Genomic DNA, 23,741 nt, shown 5'->3' on the forward strand with positions numbered 1-23,741 from the left:
CCCCATCTCCTGACCAGAGAGTTCTGCAAGGCGTCAGTTCTAGTGGCAACAGCACCAGGTCTCATTTGACAGGCAGACCTGAGCACACCGTTAAAACCCACCACACTCTCGCCAAGGACCAAACACAGCCCACTGCAGGCAAGGAGCCAGCCCAGACGACTGGCCTGAGGGACAGAGTAGCCAGAACACAGCAGCAGAGTGCACGCACCACATCCCAGAGACACCTGAAGCGCCAGCCCCGGATGCCATCTGAGCACTTCTTCATAGAGCCCTTACTCTCAGGAGTAGGAAACCACCAGGCTCTTCTACCACAGAAGAGGACAGAGAGTTAGACAACAAACTAAGATGGAGGAATTCCTCCCAAATGAAACAACAAGATAAGCTCAGGGCCACAAATCTAAGTGAAACAGATACATGCAACATGCCTGACGGAGAATCTGAAACAACGATTGTTAAGAATACTCACTGGGCTTTAGAAAAGAATGCAAGACTTCAAGGAGGCCTTACCACAGAGAAAGAGTTAAAGAATCAGTTGGAAATGAAAAATGCAGTAACTGATAATAGAAACAGACTGAATGCACTGAACAAGGCTGGAGAAACAGAGGAATGAAGAAGTGATACAGAGATAAAATAGAAAATAGTGAAGCCGAACAAATGAGAAAAAGAATTATGGACGACAATAGACTTAGGAAACTCAGTGACTCCATCAAATGTTGTAACATCAGTATCCTAGGAGTCCCAGAAGAGGAAGAGAGAGGAAAGTTGGTGAAAATTTACTTGAGGAATTAATAGCTGAAAATTTCCCTGATCTGGGGAGGGAAACAGGCATCCAGATCCAGGAGGCACAGAGAACTCACATCAAAATCAGCAGCCGGCGAACACCAAGACATACTGCAGTTAACTTTGCAAATACAATGACCAAGAAAAACTCCTAAAAGCAGCAACACAAAAGAAGTCCCTAACTTACAAGGTAAGACCCATAAATCTAGCTGCAGATCTCTCAACAGAAACTTGGCAAGCCAGAAGAGAATGGCATGATATAGTCTAAGTGCTGAATGGGAAAAATCTGCAGCCAAGAATACTGGGTCCTGCAAGGCTGTCATTCAGAATAGAAAGAGAGATAAAGTGTTTCCCAGACGGACAAAAACTAAAGTTCGTGACCACTAAACCAGCCTTCCAAGAAATATTAAAGGGGACTCTGAGTGAAGAGACCAAAAGTAACACAGAAAGCAACAGAGGAAAAACTCCAGAAACAACCAAAAAACAATTAATAAAACGGTACTAAATGTACGTCAAAAATTACTCTGAATGTAAATGGACTGAATCATCCAATCAAAAGACAGGGTGTCAGAATGGATACAAAAACCCCCCCATCTATATGTTGCCTACAAGAGACATATTTTAGACCTCAAGACACCTGCAGATTCGAAGTGGGGGAATGGAGGAACATTTATCACGCCAATGAGTGGCAAAAGAAGGAGTAGCAATACTTATGTCGGACAAACTAGATTTTAAACCACAGACTGTAACAAGAGATGACGGGCACTCTGTCATAATAAAGGGGTCTAACCAACAAGAAGATCTAACAATTGAAAATATTTATGCCCCCAAGTGGGAGCACCCAAATATATAAAACAACTACAAGCAAAGGAACTCATTGATAACACAGTAATAGCAGGGGACTCGAACACCTCACTTACATCAAAGGACACGTCATCTAAGAAGAAAATCAACAAGGAAACAATGGCTTTGAATGACACACTGGACCAGATGGACTTAACAGATATATTCAGAACATTCCATCCTAAAGCAGAATACACAGTTTTTTTCAAATGCACGTGGGACATTCTCCAGAATAGATCACATACTACGTCACAATCAGGCCTCAACAAGTTCAAAAAGACTGAGATCATACCATGCGTATTTTCTGGTCCCAATGCTACGAAACTTGAAGTCAACCACAGAAAAAGTATGGGAAGACCACAAATATGTGCAGATTAAACAACAAGCTAGTAAACAATGAATGGGTTAAGCAAGAAATCAAAGAAGGAATTAAAAAAATACATAGAAACAAATGAAAATGAAAAAAAAAAAAAAGTCCAAAACCTTTGGGATACAGCAAAGGCGATCCTGAGAGAGAGATATAGGAATACAGACCTACCTCAAGCGGTAAGAAAACTCTCAATACACAACCTAACCTTCTACCTAAAGGAGCTAGAAGAAGAAAAATGAAGCCTAGGGCAAGCAGAAGGAGGGAAATAATAAAGATTAGAGTAGAAATAAATGATAAACTAAAAAACAGAACAGGTCGGGGTGCCTGGGTGGCACAGCAGTTGAGTGTCTGCCTTCGGCTTAGGGCGTGATCCCAGCGTTATGGGATCGAGCCCCACATCAGGCTCCTCCGCTATGAGCCTGCTTCTTCCTCTCCCACTCCCCCTGCTTGTGTTCCCTCTCTCGCTGGCTGTCTCTCTCTCTGTTGAATGAATAAAATCTTAAAAAAAAATAAAAATAAAAAAAATAAATAAAAAATAGAACAGGTCAATGAAACAAGCAGCCGGTTCTTTATCGAAAGAGAAGGGACCCAAATAAATAAAATCACAAATGAGAGAGGAGAAATAACAAGCAATACCACAGAAGTACAATCACAAGAGAATATTATGAAAAACTATATGCTAACAAATTGGACAACCAAGAAGAAATGGATAAATTCCTAGAAACATAAAAACTACCAAAATTGAAACAGAAAGAAACAGAAAACTCGAACAGACCAATAGTTCGCAAAGAAATTGAATCAGTAAACAAGTATCTCCCAACAAGCCAACGTCCAGGGCCAGATGGCTTCACGGGTGAATTCTACCATTTAAAGAAGAGCTAATACCTATTCTTCTCAAACCATTCCAAAAAACAGAAATGGAAGGAAAGCTTCCAATTTCATTCCATGAGACCAACATTATCCTGATAGCAAAACTGGATAAAGACTCCACTAAAAAACTAAACTATAGGCCAATATCCCTGATGAACACGGGTGCAAAAATTCTCAATAAAATACTAGCAAATGGAATCCAGCAACACATTAAAAGAATCATCCACCACTATCAAGTGGGATTTATTCCTGGGCTGCAGGGGTGGTTCAGTATTTGCAAATCAATCAACAGGATACATACACCACGTTAATAAAAGAGTAAGAACCATATGATCCTTTCGACATCCATTCATGATAAAAAAAAAAAAAAACCCTCAACAAAGCAGGGTTAGAGGGAACATACCTCAACATAATAAAGGCCATATATGAAAACCTGCAGCTAGTATCATTCTCAATGAGGAAAATTGGAAGCTTTTCCTCTACAGTCAGGAACCAGACAGGAATGTGCACTCTCACACTGTTAGTTAACATAGCACTGGAAGACCTGTGCAATCAGACAACAAAAAGAAATACAAGGCCTCCAAATTGGCAAGGAATAAGTCAAACTTTCACTATCTGCAGATGACATGATACGCTTTATAGAAAACCCACAAGACTCCACACACACACACACAAAAAACAGGCTAGAACTGTTACACAAATTCAGTAAAGTGGTAGGATACAAAATCAATATAGAGAAGTATGTTGCATTTCTATACACCAATAATGAAGCAGCAGAAAGGGAAATCAAGGAATTGATCCCATTTTCAATTGCACCAAAAACCATTAGATACCTAGGAATAAACCTAACCAAAGAGGTGGAAGGCCTGTACTCTGAAAACTATAAAACACTGGCCAAAGAAATTGAAGATGACACAAAGAAATGGAAAAATATTTCATGCTCATGGATTAGAAGAACAAATATTGTTGAAATGCCTATATTACCCAAAGCAATCTACACATTTAATGCAATCCCTATTAAAATACCACAAGTATTTTTCACAAAGCTAGACGAAATAATCCTAAAATTTGTATGGAACCACAAACCCTAAATAGCCAAAGCAATCTTGAAAAAGAAAACCAAAGCTGGAGGCATCACAATTGTGGACTTCAAGCTTTATTACAAAGCTGTAGTGATCAAGACAGTATGGTGCTGGCACAAAAAAAGACACATAGAGCCATGGAACAGAATAGAGAGCCCGGAAATGAACCTACAACTATATGATCAATTAATCTTTGATGAAGCAGAAGAGACTATACGTTTGAAAAAAAAGATCATCTCTTCAACAAATAGCGTAGGGAAAACTGGACAGCAACATGCACAAGAGTGAAACTGGACCACTTTCTTACACCATACACAAAAATAAATTCAGGGGCGCCTGGGTAGTGCAGTCGTTAAGCGTCTGCCTTCGGCTTAGGGCGTGATCCCGGCGTTAAGGGATCGAGTCCCACATCGGGCTCCTCCGCTGGGAGCCTGCTTCTTCCTCTCCCACTCCCCCTGCTTGTGTTCCCTCTCTCGCTGGCTGTCTCTCTGTCACATAAATAAATAAAATCTTTAAAAAAAATAAATAAATTCAACGTGTGAGACAGGAAACCATTAAAATCCTGAAGAACACAGGCAGTCACTACTCTGACATCGACCATATCAACTTCTTGCTAGATATGTCCCCTGAGGCAAGGGAACCAAAAGCAAAAATAAAATATTGGGACTACATCAAAATAAAAAGCTTCTGCACAGCAAAGGAAACAACTGACCAAACTAAAAGGCAACCTTTGGAATGGGAGAAGACATTTGCCAATGACGTACCTGATAAAGACTTAGTATCCAAAAGATACAAAGAATTTACCAAGCTCTACACCCAAAACAAAATAATCCAGTTAAAAATGGGGAGAATAGACATTTTTCCAAAGACATGCAGATGGCCAACAGATACATGAAAAGATGCTTAACAACAGTCGTCAGTGAAATGCAAATCATGACCACAGCAGATCCCACCTCACACCTGACAAAACGGCTAAAATTAACACAGGAAACGACAGATGTTGGGGAGGATGCAGATAAAGGGGAACCCTCCTACAGTGTTGTTGGGAACGCAAACTGGTGCAGCCATTCTGGAAACTTCCGGCAAGTATGGAGATTCCTCAAAACTATGACCCAGCAATTGCACTGCTAGATATTTACCCAAAGAATACAAAAATACTAATTTGAAGGGACACGTGCACCCCAATGTTTATAGCAGCAATGTCCACAATAGCCAAATTATGGAAGGAGCCCAAAGGTCCGGTGACTAATGAATAAAGAAGGTGTGGTATAGATCTATAATGGAAAATTATTCAGCCATGAAGAAGAATGAAATCTTGCCATCTGCAGGGACGTGGATGGAGCTATAAAGATTACGCTAAACGAAATCAGTCAGAGAAAGAAATACTGTATGATTTCACTCATATATGGAATTTAAGAAACACAACAAATGAACATGGGGGCGGGGGAAGAGGCAAACCAAGAAATAGACTCTTAACTATAGAGGACACGCTGAAGGTTCCAGAGGGGAGGGGTGGGGGGATGAGGGAAACAGGTGATGGGAATGAAGAAGGGCACTTGTTGTGATGAGCACTGGGTGCTGCATGGAAGTGTGGAATCTATTATACACCTGAAACTAATAGTAGATGGCATGTTAAGTAGAATTTAAATAAAAACTTGGGAAACAAAAGGAAAATGAGAGCAGCTTTACCTGTCTCTGTAGGGCCACTTTCCCTAGCTCAATGAAGGACAAAACCAATTAAAATACTGTCAAGTTTTCTGTTCACACACTACTTCTAGGAAAACTAGCCCTTTAAGGTGGGTGTCTAGGAGGAAATTCTGTAGCTCCTTCAGGCAGTGCCTTGCATACAGGTGTACCGATTCCATAAATTCATAGAGTATCATTCAAATTTAGGCTATTAGATTCAAACTTAAGCTACATGTGGCAAGTCTCAGATGCAGGGGAACAGCATGGTGCTGGGACAAGGAGTTGGATTTTTACATGCACGCCTGTGTCCGAGACAAGCAGGGCTTCGACTTCTGCTCAGACGCTGGCTTTCACTAGACTCTATGGAGCAGAGGAAACCGCCAAAGCTCCTGGCATCCTTTTCTTGGGGTATTTTTATTTTTTTGAAAAGATTTTATTTGACAGAGAGAGACAGCGAGAGAGGGAACACAAGCCGGGGGAGTGGGTGAGGGAGAAGCAGGCTTCCAGCGGAGGAGCCGGATGTGGGGCTCGATCCCAGGACCCTGGGATCATGCCCTGAGCCAAAGGCAGACGCTTAACGACTGAGCCACCCAGGAGCCCCTTTTCTTGGGGCATTTTTAGAAAATCGTCAGAAGTCAGCAGAAGCTAGGGATGCACTGTCAATGGACAGACACCCTAAGCGGCTGGCCCTGCACCTCCCGGCGTGACCAGCCCACCACGGACCTCAGCAGTGTAAACGTAGATGGTGTTGAAGTTGGCCGCCACCAAAGCCCGCAGCATGAAGAGAAAGCCAGTCAGGCCCGCGCTGCGGAAGGAGAGGCACAGAAGTCAGGAAGGGCAGCCTGGAGGCCCTTCCACGGCCTAGACAGCTGCTCCCGTCACACAGCTTCGCATCGCAGACCCTAACACGCGCCCACAGATAACCAGGTCCCGGGGAGGTGCTGCTTCTCACCCGGCCTGACTGTGGGGTCCTGAAGTAAATGCTGGACCCCAACCTTCCTCCCAACTCCCTGTCTGTCCTTCCCGCTCCCCCAAGTGTCCCATTCCAGCCTGGTCCCCCAGATGAGCACACCTTCTAATACCACCCTCCAAAAATGACGCAGTTTGCAGAATGATATTACAATGGAGGGCATTCTCGGATCCCAAGTGAAGAGTGAAATGAATTTGTACACCACAGGTGGGTTACCTATTTCCCTGAACTATCTTAACAACCATCCAGATAATTTGGTAAACAACTAGAGTCCCGACGTTCCTCGAAGCTTTGCATAAAGGTCCCAAATAGCTTGGTGGGTGGGGCGTGCGGGCCGGCGCCTGCGTCCTGGGAGAGCGGAGGCGGGGCCAGGTCAGGAGAAGATGGAAGGGGAGTGGTGGGTACCGGGAAAGACCACTCCAGTCACACCAGCAGCCCCTTCACTGCTCCCCTGGTGAAAGGGACTTGCTCCGATGCCCACTGAACACTATGGGTCAGGAAACCGCAACTTCAATCCACTGCACAAACCTCGATTATTTTGAAGCAACCAGAGAGAAAATACCTTGATGTGCAAATGTTGAGGAGAAGGAAGAATAAGGCCGTGCAGCCCATGGTGATGGAAAGGCTCAGCCGTCTTCCCAGGAAATTAATGCCCAGGATATTGAAAGGATTCACTAGAAAACAAGCGACAATGACAATTTCTGAAACCTTGAAAGCAAGTGGCATTTACCAATATTGGCCAGGATTCCTCATTGTCGTTTCAGAAAAGGCAACTATGCAAACCCCATGAGGATTCCAGCCAAAACCCGGGCCCATGGTCCTCCACCTCATGACTCCCCATGCTTCTTCCTCGGGGGTCCAAGAACGACAAGCACCGGTGTGTATATAAAGGCTCTTTTATGCCCAAGATGATTGTAACATGCAGGTCTGTTGTCAATTGCAAACCCGCTAGCTCTGTATTTTAAATGGTATATACTGTTTGTCATCAAATTCACAGGGCCACTGATTTTTAAGTACTATTATTTTATGTCTACTAAAATGCAAACTGTGCTGCAAATTGAAATCTAAGGAGCCATTGTAAGACACCTCTCAATTTCAGAGGCGTCCAAGGGGGGGGGTGTGTGTGTGCATCTTAGAATTGATAGAATATAGTAATTCAAAGATCTACCCCTCCAGACTCTGTCCCACACCGATCTGCATTGCAGACGCGTGAGCGAGGAAGGTGTGGGGACTTGGTCCGCACTACCTGTCTAGGACGCACTAGCCTGTCTAGGACAGGCTCCCCCACCCCAAACAGACAGGGACCCAAAACACCGAGGTGGACATTTACGAGCAATTTCGCCAATGGTGCTGATGATCATGGTCCGGTAGTCGGAGGGAGCAAACATGTGGCAGTGGCAGGGACTGTGGCTCTCCTCCGTGTCCGGCAGGGTTACGGCCACCTCGGACTCGGCTTCGGACTCCGACCGGGAGCCGCACACCAGGTCCCGCTCCAGCAGCTCGGCGCTGGCCAGGATGACCCCGTAGTAGGCGAAAGAGATTCCCAGCCTGCAGGGGAACGAAGCCGCTCATTAGCACAGCTGCCGCCAGCGTGAAGGAGGGGCAGAGCCAGCAGAGGTGGGGAGGAGCGGGGAGAAGGGGGACAGTGGTGGGGTGGGAGGCACGAGGTGGGGAGGGCGCCAAAGGCTGGGCGCACCGATCCTAGGGAGCCCGGGTGGAAAAGGGATTTGCAAGTGCAGCCTGGGGCCGGATCCGGGAGGACCCCGCAGCCGGTGAAGGCAATCTGAAGCTTGGACTCACTTTCTATTTCCGCTCTAACCAAGTAGCACAAGCTCGGTGGCTTCAAACAACACACATTTATTTTCTCCGTGTTGTAGGCCAGAAGTTGTGTGTGTCTGGCTGATTTCTCTGCTGGGAGGCTCCCCAGGCAGAAATACAAGCGTAGGCAGGGCCGCCAGCCTTGCTGGGGGAGGCGGCAGAATCTTTCCAGATCCCGGGCAGAATTCAGCTCCGTGGGGCTGGACAATGCATCTCCATCCCCTTGCTACTGTTGACCAGTGGCTCTCAGTTTCTACAGGCTTCCTTCCTTCTGTCTTCACAGCCAGGGACGCTGCAGCCGGTCCTTCTGCTCCGGAATTTCTCCTCCCCGCCTCACCTCGCGCTTTCCCTTCTGCCCCGTCTCTTTCCCAGCTGGAGCAGTCTCTCTACTTTTAAAGACTCAGTGATTGGATTGGGCCCACCTGCTTAACCCAGGATACCCTCTGCATTTTAAGGCCCAGAACCTTAATTACATCTAAACAGTCCCTTCACACCAGCACCCAAGTTAGTGTGTGATTAAATCAACAGGAGTTGGTAATCTTGGCGGGGCGGGGCGGGGCGGGGGGGGGGGAGGGTCATCGTTAGAATTCTGCCTATCCCAAAGTGTCTTTAGTGGGCCCCAGGAGCCGCGGGAGTTTTTGCTTTTGCTTTATATCTACTTCCTGTCTTTTTTCTGTTTATTCTTTAATAAATATTTGTGTTGAGATAAAATTAGAATAACTTACAGAAAAGTTCATGTGTCAAAGTCAAGGAAAGAAATATCAGCTCCCAGAAATTCCACTGGTGCCCTTCTTAGTTTCACAGAACCGGTTGCAGAAGCCAGCTGTAACCGGGTTTAGGGAAAACCCCGGCAAATCGACAATGTTCTGGGTATCAGCTGGTACTGGTGAGATGATTGTTAAACTTGTCTATTAATTATAGGAGTGAGATCATCTAAGAAAATGTCCTCAAGTACTTGAGACTCTTAATGAAGTATCTGGGGATGAAATGTCACGGAGCCTGGGCTTGCTTGAACATATGTCAGCACAGGAAAACGCAGCCGAAGCAAATATGAGCGACTATCAGTGACTGTCAGATGTGGGTGATGGACCAATCAGAGGTCATCATAGCATCCTCTACTTTTGTGTGCATTTGAAAATTTTCATAACAAAGTATCAAAAAAACCCCAATAATTACAATACTTCCCCTTGTTGTTAAAGTAACTTTAGTTCCGTGCGCCTGGGTGGCTCAGTCTGTTAAGTGTCTGCCTTCAGCTCAGGTCATGATCTCAGGGTCCTGGGATCAAGCCCTGCATGGGGGGGGGGGGAGTCCTTGCTCTGAGGGGGGTTCCTTCCTGCGGGGGGAGTCCTTGCTCAGCGGGGAGCCTACTTCTCCCCCTCCCACTGCTGCTCTCCCTGCTTGTGCTCTCTCTCTCTCAAATAAATAAGTAAAATCTTTTTTAAAAAATAAAGTAGCTTTAGTTCAGTTTCCAAATATTAAGAGTATTTTAAAAATTAAAGTCTTAAGAGGCAACATACCAGCCTATTAATAGTGATTTTATCTGAGAAAGGCAGATAGACACTTTCCTGAGTTTAAACACTATAGATAAGTTTGGCTTGCTTTCTATCTTTATATAAATGGAATCACGTAACATGTATCTGTGTGTCCGGCTCCCTTTGCTCATTATGATGTTTGTAAGATTCAACCATGTTGATGTAGGTAACTAGTTTTCTCCTTCCCATCATTGTATAGTATCCCATTTCGTGAAGGCAATACAATGTATCCATCATACTGCGAATGGACATGAGGGTGGTTTAGAGTTTGGGGCTGTTACAAATAAAATAATGCTTTGGACATTCGTGCAAATGTGTTTTGGTAAACATACGTATGCGTTTGTGTTGGGTCTAAATCTACAAACGGAATCACTGAGTCATAGGCTATGCGTATTTTCAACTGTGATAAATACCTCTAAACAGTTTTCCAAAGTGGTTTTAATTTGAACTCCGGTCAGCAGTGAGTGAGACTTCCGGTGACTTTACATTCTGCCTAACACTTGGTATAGTTAATCTAATTGGTTAGTTAATTGGTATAATTTAATTTTACCCATTCCAGTGGATTTTTAACAGTGTCTCATTGGTCTTAATTTGCATTTCCCTGGTGACTTTAAGGTTGAACATGTTTTCATATATTTATTTGATACAATTTTTGGTCAAGTGCCAGTTCAAGTCTCTTGCCTGTTTCTCTACTGGTTTGTGTATCCTTTTCTTGTTGGAAAAAAATCATATATATAATTTTATATATATCTATAGCTGCATATATATAAAAATTTATTGGGTTTGTATTCTAGAAATTTCTTCTCCCGGTTGGTAACCTTACATTTCGGATTCTTCATGATACCTCATGGCACAGATTTCCTAATTTAATGTAGTAGCACTTTTTGTATCTTGTTTAGAATATCTGTGTGTACTCAAAGTCGCAGCTGCAGAGAAGTGGGACACAAAGAAAACCAGCAGAGTCTATTCCATTGAATTTGATTATTGGTGGCTTCAAAGGCTCCCTTTCTGTCACATGGTAGGGGGAAAAGGCCAGACTACAAAAGGTTAGAAAGTGAGCTCACGTGAAAAATAAAAACCTAGTCCTAGATAATTTCTTTCTCCTTTAAAAAAAAAAATGGTTTATTTATTGGTTGGTTGGTGCAGGTAGCAGAAAGATAAGACATATCTGGAGTCGGCCTTGTGGTTTTACTCCCCACTGGCATGAAATGGATTTACTTAAGTCGGCTCTGTGTTTATTGAAAAGTCATTTTGAAATATTTACATTCTTACCATATGACCCAGATCTGTAACGTGGTCCGTAAATATTTAGCATCCAATAGGTCTGCAAATCTTCCTCTTTTCTCCTGGGGTAGTGAAAAGGGACAAGCAGATTAGATTTAGTGGCTTACGGACTCGCAGAGGTTTCTGTAGTATGTTAGAGAACAGAAAATAAGAACAGTGTGGGAATGTAATGGGGCATGTAATGGGGCTTCCACGAGTGCACCTCACCCAGCCCACAGATCACTGCTTCTACTCATCCATCTCGGCCAGTCAGTCTTTGCATGCTTTTAATTATCATTGGCAAGGACCAGGCCATTGAATTGAAGATTCTAATGCTTTCTCTCTTCCTCTTCTCACCAGTGCTGGTGAGCAGTGGGGTGAAGCACAGAAAATAGGAGGATACAAAAAAAGCATAACCATAAAACTGATGGGAGATTCACTTAAACTTCATATTAAAATGGAAACCCTAGTATTGGAAAAGACATGAGAATTGTGTAACGAGAAGAACGGCATACACTGGAAAGAGGACAGAATGCCTGATTTCTTTTTGTGTCTTTAGGGTAATTAGCAAAAGCTCTTTTCCATAGTCAGTGTTTATTTAATATTTTGGAGAAACATAAATAAGGATGGGTTATATATGATTGAGCAGTGATGGATTTTTATTTAAAGCTAGGAACGTAAAAAAATAAATAAAGCCAAGAACACTTTTTGTGTGTGTCGGGGTGGGGGTGCTCAGTTGAAATCCAGCTATTCTTTTCTCACAAATAGACCTGGAATTACATTTTCCCTCTAAATAGACCAGGAGTATGATCCTAGGTGTCCTGGATTTTGTTGTCACAAAAAGTTAAGGCTTGAAGAAACTTGCTCCAGTGACTTTGTTTTTAAGTGATCTCTACACCTAAGGTGGGGTTCGAATTTACAACCCCTAGATCAAGAGTCGCAGGCTCCACCAACTGAACCAGCCAGGCACCCTGCTGATCTAATGACTTTTAGGCTCAGCTCCTAGAGGTCACTTTGGGCAGAGGGTAGCAACGGACAGTCCCCTGTCATTGCTTTCCATATTGGGGCTCTGGCTTGTCATCCCTGGAAAACGTCTGAACTAGTCCTAGCCTCCCACTTTCCGATACAGATTACATGACCCAGAGTGGTTAAGTGACTTGCCCAGGGTCCCACAGCTGTTTGGAGGCACAGCCAGCCTGGTGTCAAGTCTCTTACACACTAGTCCTGAGTCTTGCCCATCTACCTCCCTGACATGCCCCCTGAGTTTAGATGTGACCATGGTCCTCCTCAGCACCCCGAGTGTAACTGGAGATTCAGAGCACTGAGTCTGCAGTGAATCACAATGAATCATAAATTATATTCAAAGAAATGATGCGGTCATGAACTTTGACTACAATCCAAATTGGTGGACTCATTAGTCATCCGCGGTGTGGCCCGTCCTCCATCGGTCCCCAGAGCCTCTCCTCTCCGTGTCTGCGCAGTGACCCCGCAGAGGCTGCTCCGTGCGTCCACCTTGTCCAGCCTGTCGCCGTGGCACTCTGATGGCGCCAGCGTGACCAAATGCACTGCACATTCCTGCTTCTGCTCTCAGCTCGCACCACTCCTCCTCCTTCCTCCCCTGAGGCTGCCTCTCCTTTTAGTGCTCAATCAGCGCCTCAACCATCCCCTCAAGGCGACTCCACAGCCCTGGCGCGTGCTCAGCTCTCTTGTCTGATCCTACACGCTGTTGCCTGCGCCACACCTGCTCTACCATCTGGCTGCTTTGTTAGGGCTTCTCTGCTGTGTGAGCCTCGTCTCACTAAGCCGACCGCAGAAATCTTGATCATCGATCAAGAAACTTGAAGCCAGAGTCTATGGCTTGTAGGTCTGGATTCACAGGGCCTCGCGCAAGAGACAATCGTGGAGAAGGACAAGACCATGCGATGGGCATGTGGATGGAAGCTGCAAGCTGAAGGCGACGGGAGGAACGCAGGACGAAGAGGAAGGGGGAGAAAGGAGAAGGATGCAAGAGGGAGGATGGGGATTGCGGAGAGAAGATGGAGACTAGACGGGGGTGGAGGAGGGAGGGTGGTTGTTATGGGAATTGAGTCTCCCTGATTTAGCACAGTAACAATACTTCATAATATATTTGAAAGTTGTTAAGAGAGTCCCTCTTAGGGGCGCTTGGGTGGCGCAGCGGTTGGGCGTCTGCCTTCGGCTCAGGGCGTGATCCCGGCGTTCTGGGATCGAGCCCCACATCAGGCTCCTCGGCTGTGAGCCTGCTTCTTCCTCTCCCACTCCCCCTGCTGTGTTCCCTCTCTCGCTGGCTGTCTCTATCTCTGTCGAATAAATAAATAAAATCTTAAAAAAAAAAAAAAAGAGAGTCCCTCTTAAATGTTCTCACCACACACACAAAGAAATGGTAATTATGTAATAAGATGGAGGTGTTAACTAACTCTACGGCAGCCATCATTTTGCTCTACAGAAGCGGATCGCTTCAATACCCTGTACACCTTAGACTTACACAATGTCGTACGTCAATTACAGCTCAGTAAAGCTGGGCGAGGGAAAAACAGAAGAACAGCCTCTCCCACAGGCATGCCAGCCCTGGTGAGAACCTACAGCGTTTCTCTGTACTGCGGGGGTCCCTACTTTGTGTCACTCCCCACCTCTCCGGCGATGCCTTTTGCTCTGTCATATGTCCAGCATCCTTGTACTCGGTCAATCCTCCTCTTATCAAAAGCTGCACTTAGCCATGGATCTAAGGATGCAAAGTCTGACTGATAAAAGTCATGGAAGACCTTAAATGCCAGGACGAGGATTCTGGGCTGAGGGGGCAGCGTGGGGGAGGCACCGAAGGCTCCTGAACAGAAGGGGTGGAATTGGTATTTGAAGAATGCTTGTCTGACAGTGTTGTGCTGGAAGACATCACGGGGCATGGGGCAGGAGGTGGCAGTGTGAAAGAAAGAGACGGGATGGAAAAGCCACTGTTGTAGAAGCCCCAGTGGGATGGTCAGCTGATCAGGGTCGGTGGTGCAGAGGTTTGCAATGACTCAAAGGGGGGCACCACAGTGAGATGAGCATGAGTGAACCCCTGTTTCAGGCTGCAGTGTGAAAGAAACCAGACACTGTACTGTAAATTCCCCTTACATGAAATAGAGGCAAGGCAAACTCATAGAAACAGAAAGTCGAAGTTACCAGGGCTTGGGGGTGGGTAGGAGTGAGGATTTACTGCCTCACAGAGTGTCCGTTCAGGATGATGACAAAATTCTGAATGTATTTGATGCCACTGAATTGTATACTTCAAAAATGATGACACAAGCAAATGGAAGATAATCCATGCCCATGGATTAGGAGAACAAATATTATTAAGATGTCTATATTACCCAAAGCAATCTACAGACTTATTATAATCCCTATGAAAAATCAACAGCATTTTTCAAAGAACTAGACAAATAATCCTAAAATTTGTATGGAACCACAAAAGACCCCGAATAGTCAAAGCGATCTTGAAAAAGAACAAAACCAGAGGTCTCATAATCCCAGATTTCAAGATATGCTACAAAGCTGTAATAGTCAAAACAGTATGGACCTGGCACAAAAAAAAAAGATACATAGATCAACAGAACAGAATAGAGAGCCCAGAAATAAACTCCCAATTATATGGCCAATCAATCTTTGACAAAGGAAGCAAGAATATGCAATGGGAAAAAGTCTCTTCAACAAATGATGTTGGGAAAAATGAACAGCTACATGCAAGAGAATGAAACTGGACCACTTTCTTATACCATATACAAAAATAAGCTCAAAATGGATTAAAGACCTAAGTGTGAGATAAGAAGCTGTAAAAATCTAGAAAAGAGCACAAGCAATAATTTCTCTGACATCAGCCATAGTAACATTTTTCTAGATGTGTCTTCTAAGGCAAGGAAAACAAAAGTGCAAATAAACAGTGGGGACTACATTAAAATAAAAAGCTTCTACACAGCGAAGGAAACAATCAACAAAACTAAAAAACGACCTACTGAATGAAAGAAGATATTTGCAAATGACATATTCAATGTCATTTGAATTCAACTAACAATTCAACTAACTTTGGGTTAGTATCCAAAATACATAAAGCACTTATACAAGTCAACACCAAAAGAGCAAATAACCCAACTAAAATATGGTCAGAAGACATGAACAGACATTTCTCCAAAGAAGACATCCAGATGGCCAACAGACACATGAAAAGATGCTCAACATCACTCATCATCAGGGAAATGCAAATTAAAACCACAATGAGATACCACTTCACATACCTGTCAGAATGACTAAAATAAAAAACACAAAAAACAACAAGTATTGACGAGGATGTGGAGAAAAAGGAACCTTCCTGTACTGTTGGTGGGAATGGAAACTGGTGCAGCCACTGTGGAAAACAGTATGGAGGGTCCTCAAAATATTAAAAATAGAATTACCATATGATCCAGCAATCACACTATTCAGTATTTAGCCAAAGAATATAAAAGCACTAATTTGAAAAGGTATATACACCCCTATGTTTATTGTAGCATTATTTACAAAAGCCAAATTATGGAAGCAACCCAAGTATCTACCCATAGATGAATGGATAAAGACGAGGTGGCATAAATATATGGTGGAATGTTACTCAGCCATAAAAAAGAGTGAAATCTTGTCATTTGCAATGACATGGATAGATCTAGAGGGTATAATGCTAAGTGAAATAAGTCAGTCAGAGAAAGACAAATACCATACTTCACTCAAACGTGGCATTTAAGAAATAAAACACATAAAGAAAAAACAGACAAATACAAAAATACTCTAACTATGAAGAACAAACTGATGATTACCAGAGGGGAGGTGGGGGTAGGGGGTGAATCTCCTTCAAACAGGTGAAAGAAATTAAAAGTGCACTTATCAGGATGAGAAATGAGTAACGTATAAAATTGCTGAATCACTATATTTTATACCTGAAAATAATGTAATACTGTACACTAATTATGCTGGAATTAAAATTTTTAAAAATCCTTCCCTGAAAAAAAAAGATTATAGCTGACCCTTAAACAACATGGATTTGAACTGTGCAGGTCCACTTAAATGTGGATTTTTTTAAATATATATAAATACAGTACTGTAAATGCATTATCTCTTCCTTACAATTTTCTTAATAACATTTTCTTTTTTCTAGGTTACTTTATTGTGAGAATACAGTATATAATACATATTACATACAAAATATACGTTTTTGTTTTATTTTGCTTAGAGAGAGAGAGAGTGGGGGAGAGGGGCCAAGGGAGGGGGAGAGAGAGAATCTTAAGCAGGCTCCATGCCAAGCACAGAGCTCTATCTCACGACCCTGAGGTCATGACCTGAGCCAAAATCAAGAGTCAGTTCCTTAACCAACTTAGCCACCCAGGTGCTCCCCATACAAAATATATATTAACCAACTATTTATCTCATCAGGAAGGCCTCTGGTCAACAGAGGTTATTAGTAAAGTTTTTGAGGAGTCAAAAGTTACTCATGGAATTTCAACTGCACGGGAGGGTCAGCACCCTTAATGCCTGTGCTGTTCAAGAGTCAACTGTACTCACTTTAGAATCTTGGATTCCTCCCTATTCTTTTCTGAGATCAGTTTCTTAATTTGACAAATGAAAGTAATAATATTTGCCAACCTCATAGGGTTTTCTCTAAGTATCAAATAAAAAATGTACATAAAAAAAGAGAACAAAAATGGAGATAAAAAACATATAAGGAGAACTCTCCCCTCAGGAAGTTCAGTCCTCCAATAAGAGTTTTTTGTCTTGGAGAGGAGTTAAGCTGGTGGAGAAGTAGGGGGTGCCCTTTTTCAGCTGGTCCCCCGAGTCCAGCTGGATATCTACCAAACCATCCAGAACACCCATGGAATCAGCCTGAGATGCAGGAAGATACATCTGGATCTCTACAAATGAACATCTCCAGCGCTGAGTATTGAGGTACGAAGTGGGGAGTCATGAAACCGCACACAGATATGGGAAGATAAACAGAAGGGGGAGGGAGCCGCCATGCTCGGGTGCTGGTAAGCGGTAGCTACCTGCACTGGGGAGTGGGCAGACTCGGGGACCGGCAGCCACGGAGAAAGGAGACTGAGACCGGGAGCCCGGGAACGCGTGCGATCAGTCTGAAAACCGGAGCTCCGGAGTGCTCACTGGAACCGGACTAAGACCGGGAGCTCGGGAGCACGCACACAACCAGACTGAAAACCGGAGCCCCAGAGTGCTCACTGGAACTGGACTGAGACCAGGAGCTCGGGAGCGCGCGTGCGTCTAGACTGACAACCAGCGATCCAGAGCACCCATGAACCACACTGAAACAGGGAGCTCGGGAGCGCGCAGGAACTGGGGCGGCTGGCGGTGTTAGAAGCACAAAGGACAGAGACGCGCCGGCCCTGGAAGTGCGGGCTGGGACGCCGGGTGGGGGACGCATATCCCCGGACGCTGTAGGGTTTCGCAGCACCGACAGAAACAGAGTTAAAGAGGCCAGGAGAGCTCAGTGGAGAGCGGACTGCGATCTCTCTGTTCTGAGACAGAGGCTGGGATTCGGCCACTGTGGCTCTGACTCTCAGAAGAGCCATAGAAAACTACCAGGGAACAAAAGCCTGGAAATACCAGCTCACATTGTGCCCATCCCCATCCCCCCTCGCAGGGGACACGGAGACTCTACCGAAACAGGGTTGCCTGAGTATCAGCGCGGCAGGCCCCTCCCCCAGAAGGCAGGCTGAAAAATCAAGAAGCCCACATCCCTAAGGTCCCTATAAAACAAGTGCACACTGCCTGGGTCCTGGTCAATAATTTGCGCTCTGGGCAACCCCACAACCTCTCCTCATCAGAATGAGGAGAAGGAGAAATCCCCCACAGCAAAGAAAAGATAATGAGTCAGTGGCCTCTGCCACAGAACTGATGGATATGGAAATAACCAAATTATCAGAAATGGAGTTCAGAGTAACAATGGTCAAGATGATGTGTAGACTTGAAAAATATATTAACGAGAATGTAGAATCTCGAAGGGCGGAAATGAGAGCGAATCAGGCAGAAATTAAAAATGCTATGAATCAAATGCTGTCAAAACTAGATGCTCTGATGACCAGGGTAAATGAGGCAGAAGAAGGAATTAGTGAATTGGAGGATGGGATGGTAGAAGAGACAGTTAAAACAGAAACTTGCCTCAAAAACATCCAATCTCAAGAATGCAGGTTACGGGAGATTACTGACTCAATGAAACGTTCCAATGTCAGAATCATCGCATCCCCGAGAGGGTGGAGAAAGAAAGAGGTCTAGAAGAGCTATTTGAAAAAATTGTAGCTGAAAACTTCCCTAATCTAGCAAAGGAAACAAGCATTCATGTCCAAGAGACAGAGAGGACCCCTCCCAAGTTCAACCACAACAAACCTACGCCACGTCACGTCATAGGGCAATTCGCAAATATTAGATCCAAGGATACAGTATTGAAAGTGGCCAGGGCGAAAAAATTTCTCACGTACAGAGTCAAAAATATCAGAATTACATCAGACCTGTCTACACAGACCTGGAATGAGAGAAAGGGTTGGGGGGCATTTTTAAAGCTCTATCTGAGAAAAACATGCAGCCAAGGATCCTTTATCCAGCAAGGCTCTCATTCAGAATTGATGGAGAAATAAGGAACTTCCAAGATCGCCAGACACTGACCAATTTAGTAACCACGCAACCAGCCCTACAGGAGATATTAAGGGGGGTTCTATAAAAGTAAAAAGGCCCCAAGAGTGATACAGAACAGAAATTTACAATCTATAGAAACAAAGACTTTACAGGCAACATGACATCATTAAAATCACATCTCTCAATAATCACTCTCAGTGTGAATGGCCTAAATGCTCCCATAAAACGCCACAGGGCTGCAGGTTGGATAAAAAGACATGACCCATCCATTTGCTGTCTACAAGAGACTCATCTTGAACCTAAAGATACATCCAGACTGAAAGTGAAGGGATGGAAAACCATTTTTCATGCCAATGGACCTCAAAAGAAAGCTGGGGTAGCAATTCTCATATCAGACAGATTAGATTTTAAAGTAAACTATAGTTAGAGATACAAAAGGACACTATATTATTCTTAAAGGATGTATCCAACAAGTGGATATGACAATTATAAATATCTACGCCCCCAACAGGGGAGCAGCAAGATACACAAGCCAACTCTTAACCAGAATAAAGAGACATACAAATAAATATATGTTAATAGTAGGGGACCTCAACACTCCACTATCAGCAATAGATCACTTAAGCAGAAAATCAACAAAGAAACAAGAGCTTTGAATGACACACTGGACCATCAGATGGACCTCATAGATATATACAGAACACTACACCCCAGAACAACAGAACTCATTCTTCTTGAATGCACATGGAACGTTCTCCAGAATAGACCATATACTGGGTCACAAAACAGGTCTCAACTGATACCAAAAGTCTGAAATTATTCCCTGCATATTCTCAGACCACAATGCTTTGAAATTGGAACTCAATCACAAGGAAAAATTTGGAAGAAACTCAAACACTTGGAAACTAAGAACCATCCTGCTCAAGAATGGTTGGATAAACCAGGAGATTAAAAATCAATTTAAACAATTTATGGAGACCAACGAGAATGAAACACAATGGTCCAAAACCTACGGGACAAAGGTAGTCCTAAGGGGGAAATACATACCCATCTAAGCCTCACTCAAAAGAATAGAAAGATCTAAAATGCAGTTTTTATATTCTCACCTCAAGACGCTGGAGCTGGAACAGAAGAATAGGCCTAACCCACGCACAAGAAAGCAGTTGATCAAGATTAGAGCAGAGATCAATGATTTAGAAACCAGGAGCACAGTAGAGCAGATCAACAGAACTAGAAGCTGGTTCTTTGAAAGAATAAATAAGATTGATAAGCCACTGGCCAGACTTATTCAAAAGAATAGAGAAAGGACCCAAATTAAAAAATTATGAATGAAAAGGGAGAAGTCACAACCAACACCAAGGAAATAGGAAGGATCATTAGAAACTTTTATCAACGGCTTTATGCCAATAAATTAAACAACCTGGAAAAAATGGATGCCTTCCTGGAAATCTATAAACTACCAAGATTGAAACAGGAAGAAACTGATTTTTTTAAAAAGATTTTATTTATTAATTTGACATAGAGAGACAGCCAGCGAGAGAGGGAACACAAGCAGGGGGAGTGGGAGAGGGAGAGGCAGGCTTCCTGCTGAGCAGGGAGCCCATGCAGGGCTTGATCCCAGAACGCTGGGATCACGCCCTGAATGGAAGGCAGACACTTAACGACTGAGCCACCCAGGCGCCCCAGAAATTGATTTTTTAAACAGACCGATTAATTATGAAGAGATTGAAGCAGTGTTCCAAAACCTCCCGAAAAACAAGAGTCCAGGGCCTGATGAATTCCCCGGGGAATTCTACCAAACATTCAAAGAAGAAATAATACCTATTCTCCTGAAGTTGTTTCAAACAATAGAAACAGAAGGAAAACTACCAAACTCATTCTATGAGGCCAGTATTACCTTGATTCCCAAACCAGGCAAAGACCCCATCTAAAAGTAGAATTATAGACTGATATCCCTGATGAATATGGATGCCAAAATTCTCAACAAGATCCTAGCTAATAGGATACAACAGTATATTAAAAGGATTATCCATCATGACGAAGTGGGATTCTTCCCTGAGATGCAAGGGTGGTTCAACATTCGCAAATCGATCAGTGTGATAGATCATATCAGCAAGAAAAGAGTCAAGAACCATATGATCCTCTCAATAGATGCAGAAAAAGCATTTGACAAAATACAGCATCCTTTCCTGATTAAAACTCTTCAGAGTGTAGGGATAGAGGGTACATTCCTCAATTTCATAAAAACCATCTATGAAAAGCCTACAGCAAATATCATTCTCAATGGGGAAAAGCGGGAAGCCTTTCCCTTAAGATCAGGAACACGACAAGGATGCCCACTCTCGCCATTATTATTCAACATAGTACTAGAAGTCCTTGCAACAGCAATCAGACAACAAAAAGGGATAAAAGGTATCTAAATCGGCAAAGAAGAAGTCAAACTGTCTCTCTTCGCAGATGACATGATACTCTATATGGAAAACCCAAAAGAATCCACCCCCAAACTACTAGAAGTTATAGAGCAATTCAGTAATGTGGCAGGATACAAAATCAATGCTCAGAAATCAGTTGCATTTCAATACACAATGAGACTGAAGAAAGAGAAATTAGGGAATCCATTCTATTTACAATAGCACCAAAAATCATATGCTATCTCAGAATTAACTTAACCAGAGACGTAAAGGATCTATATTCTAGAAACTATAAATCACTCTTGAAAGACATTGAGGAAGACACAAAAAGATGGAAAAATATTCCATGCTCATGGATCAGAAGAATAAACATAGTTAAAATGTCTATGCTACCCAGAGCAATCTACACTTTCAATGCCATCCCGATCAAAATACCGAGGACATTTTTAAAGAACTGGAACAAACATCCCTTAAATTTGTGTGGAAGCAGAAAAGGCCCTGAATCACCGAGGAATTGTTGAAAAGGAAAAACAAAGCTGGGGGCATCACAATGCTGGATTTCGAGCTGTACTACAAAGCTGTGATCACAAAGACAGCATGGTACTGGCACAAAAACAGACACACAGACCAATGGAACAGAATAGAGAACCCAGAAATGGACCCTCGGCTCTATGGGCAACTAATCTTTGACAAAGCAGGAAAAAACATCCGGTGGAAAAAAGACAGTCTCTTCAATAAATGGTGCTGGGAAAATTGGACAGCTATATGCAAAAGAATGAAACTTGACCACTCTCTCACACCATACACAAAGATAAACTTCAAATGGATGAAAGACCTCGATGTGAAACAGGAATCCATCAAAATCCTAGAGGAGAACATAGGCAGCAACCTCTTTGACATTAGCCACAGCAACTTTTTTCATGACACATCTCCAAAGGCAAGAGAAACAAAAGATAAAATGAATTTATGGGGGCTTCATCAAGATAAAAAGCTTCCGCACAGCCAAGGAAACAGTGAAAAAAACTAAGAGGCAGCCCACAGAATGGGAGAATATATTTGCAAATGACACTACAGATAAAAGACTGGTATCCAAGATCTACAAAGAACTTCTCAAACTCAATACACAAGAAACGAATAAACAAATCAAAAAATGGGCAGAAGATATGAACAGACACTTTTCCAATGAAGACATACAAATGGCTAACAGACACATGAAAAAGTGTTCAAAATCATTAGCCATCAGGGAAATTCAAATCAAAACCACTTTGAGATACCACCTTATGCCAGTTAGAATGGCAAAAATTGACAAGGCAGGAAACAACAAATGTTGGAGAGGATGTGGAGAAAGGGGATCCCTCCTACATTGTTGGTGGGAATGCAAGTTGGTACAGCCACTCTGGAAAACAGTGTGGAGGTCCCTTAAAAAGTTAAAAATTGAGCTACCCTATGATCCAGCCACATTGCACTACTGGGTATTTACCCCAAAGATATAGACGTAGTGAAGAGAAGGGCCATATGCACCCCAATGTTCATAGCAGCATTGTCCATAATAGCTAAATCGTGGAAGGAGCCGAGATGCCCTTCAACAGATGACTGGATTAAGAAGATGTGGTCCATATATACCATGGAATATTACTCAGCTATCAAAAAGAACGATTTCTCAACATTTGCTGCAACATGGATGGCACTGGAGGAGATAATGCTAAGTGAAATAAGTCAAGCAGAGAAAGACAATTATCATGTGGTTTCATTTATTTATGGAATATAAGAACTAGGAAGATCAGAGGAGAAGAAAGGGAAGAAGAGGGGGGTAAACAGAACGGTGAATGAACCATGAGAGACTATGGACTCTGGGAAACAAACTGAGGGCCTCAGAGGGGAGGGGGGTGGCGAAATAGGATAGGCTGGTGATGGGTAGTAAGGAGGGCACGTATTGCATGGTGCACTGGGTGTTATACGCAACTAATAAATCATCGAACTTTACATCAAAAACTAGGGTTGTACTGTATGGTGACTAACATAATATAATAAAAAAAATTATTAAAAAGAAGAGTTTTTTGTCTTTTTTTTTTTTAATGTTGCCGAGGAATATAAAAAGACTTGAATAGTGGGAACATATACTGTTATCAAAATAAAAATATTTAATATTATAAAAGTGTCAATTCTCCTTATGTATTAACTAATAATTTCACACTATCCCAATTAAACTCTCCTAGGTTTTGGGGGGATATTAGGAAAAGATCGTAATAAAGTGACTTCAAAGTTGTTCTAGAAAAATAGTACTGAGAAAATAACTTGGAAAATTCTGAAGAAGAATTTTGACAAGGGGGACTTACCCTACTAGATATGAAAAATACTGTAATTAAAAGTGTCACTTTGGACCAACAATTAACCTGTATCCTTTTCCCAACAACATGAAATGCCCTCTTTATTATATAATAAGTCCCTATATATCCTTGA

At 43.0% G+C, this 23,741-nt stretch overlaps 1 protein-coding gene across 2 annotated transcripts in view; it reads right to left on the minus strand.

Annotated features, from left to right (window-relative positions):
- SVOPL (SVOP like) overlaps positions 1–23,741 on the minus strand; it is a 71,714-nt gene that overhangs the window by 26,223 nt on the left and 21,750 nt on the right. For both annotated transcript variants that reach the window (XM_026511692.4, XM_044388623.3), the window contains 4 exons: positions 11,224–11,297; positions 7,932–8,149; positions 7,164–7,275; positions 6,355–6,436 (listed from right to left, as the gene is read on the minus strand). In XM_026511692.4, the coding sequence (XP_026367477.2) occupies positions 6,355–6,436; positions 7,164–7,275; positions 7,932–8,149; positions 11,224–11,297 (486 nt within the window). The remainder of the gene's footprint in view (positions 1–6,354; positions 6,437–7,163; positions 7,276–7,931; positions 8,150–11,223; positions 11,298–23,741) is intronic.

Source organism: Ursus arctos, unplaced genomic scaffold (assembly GCF_023065955.2).
Source record: "Ursus arctos isolate Adak ecotype North America unplaced genomic scaffold, UrsArc2.0 scaffold_3, whole genome shotgun sequence".
Classification (NCBI taxonomy): Eukaryota; Metazoa; Chordata; class Mammalia; order Carnivora; family Ursidae; genus Ursus; species Ursus arctos.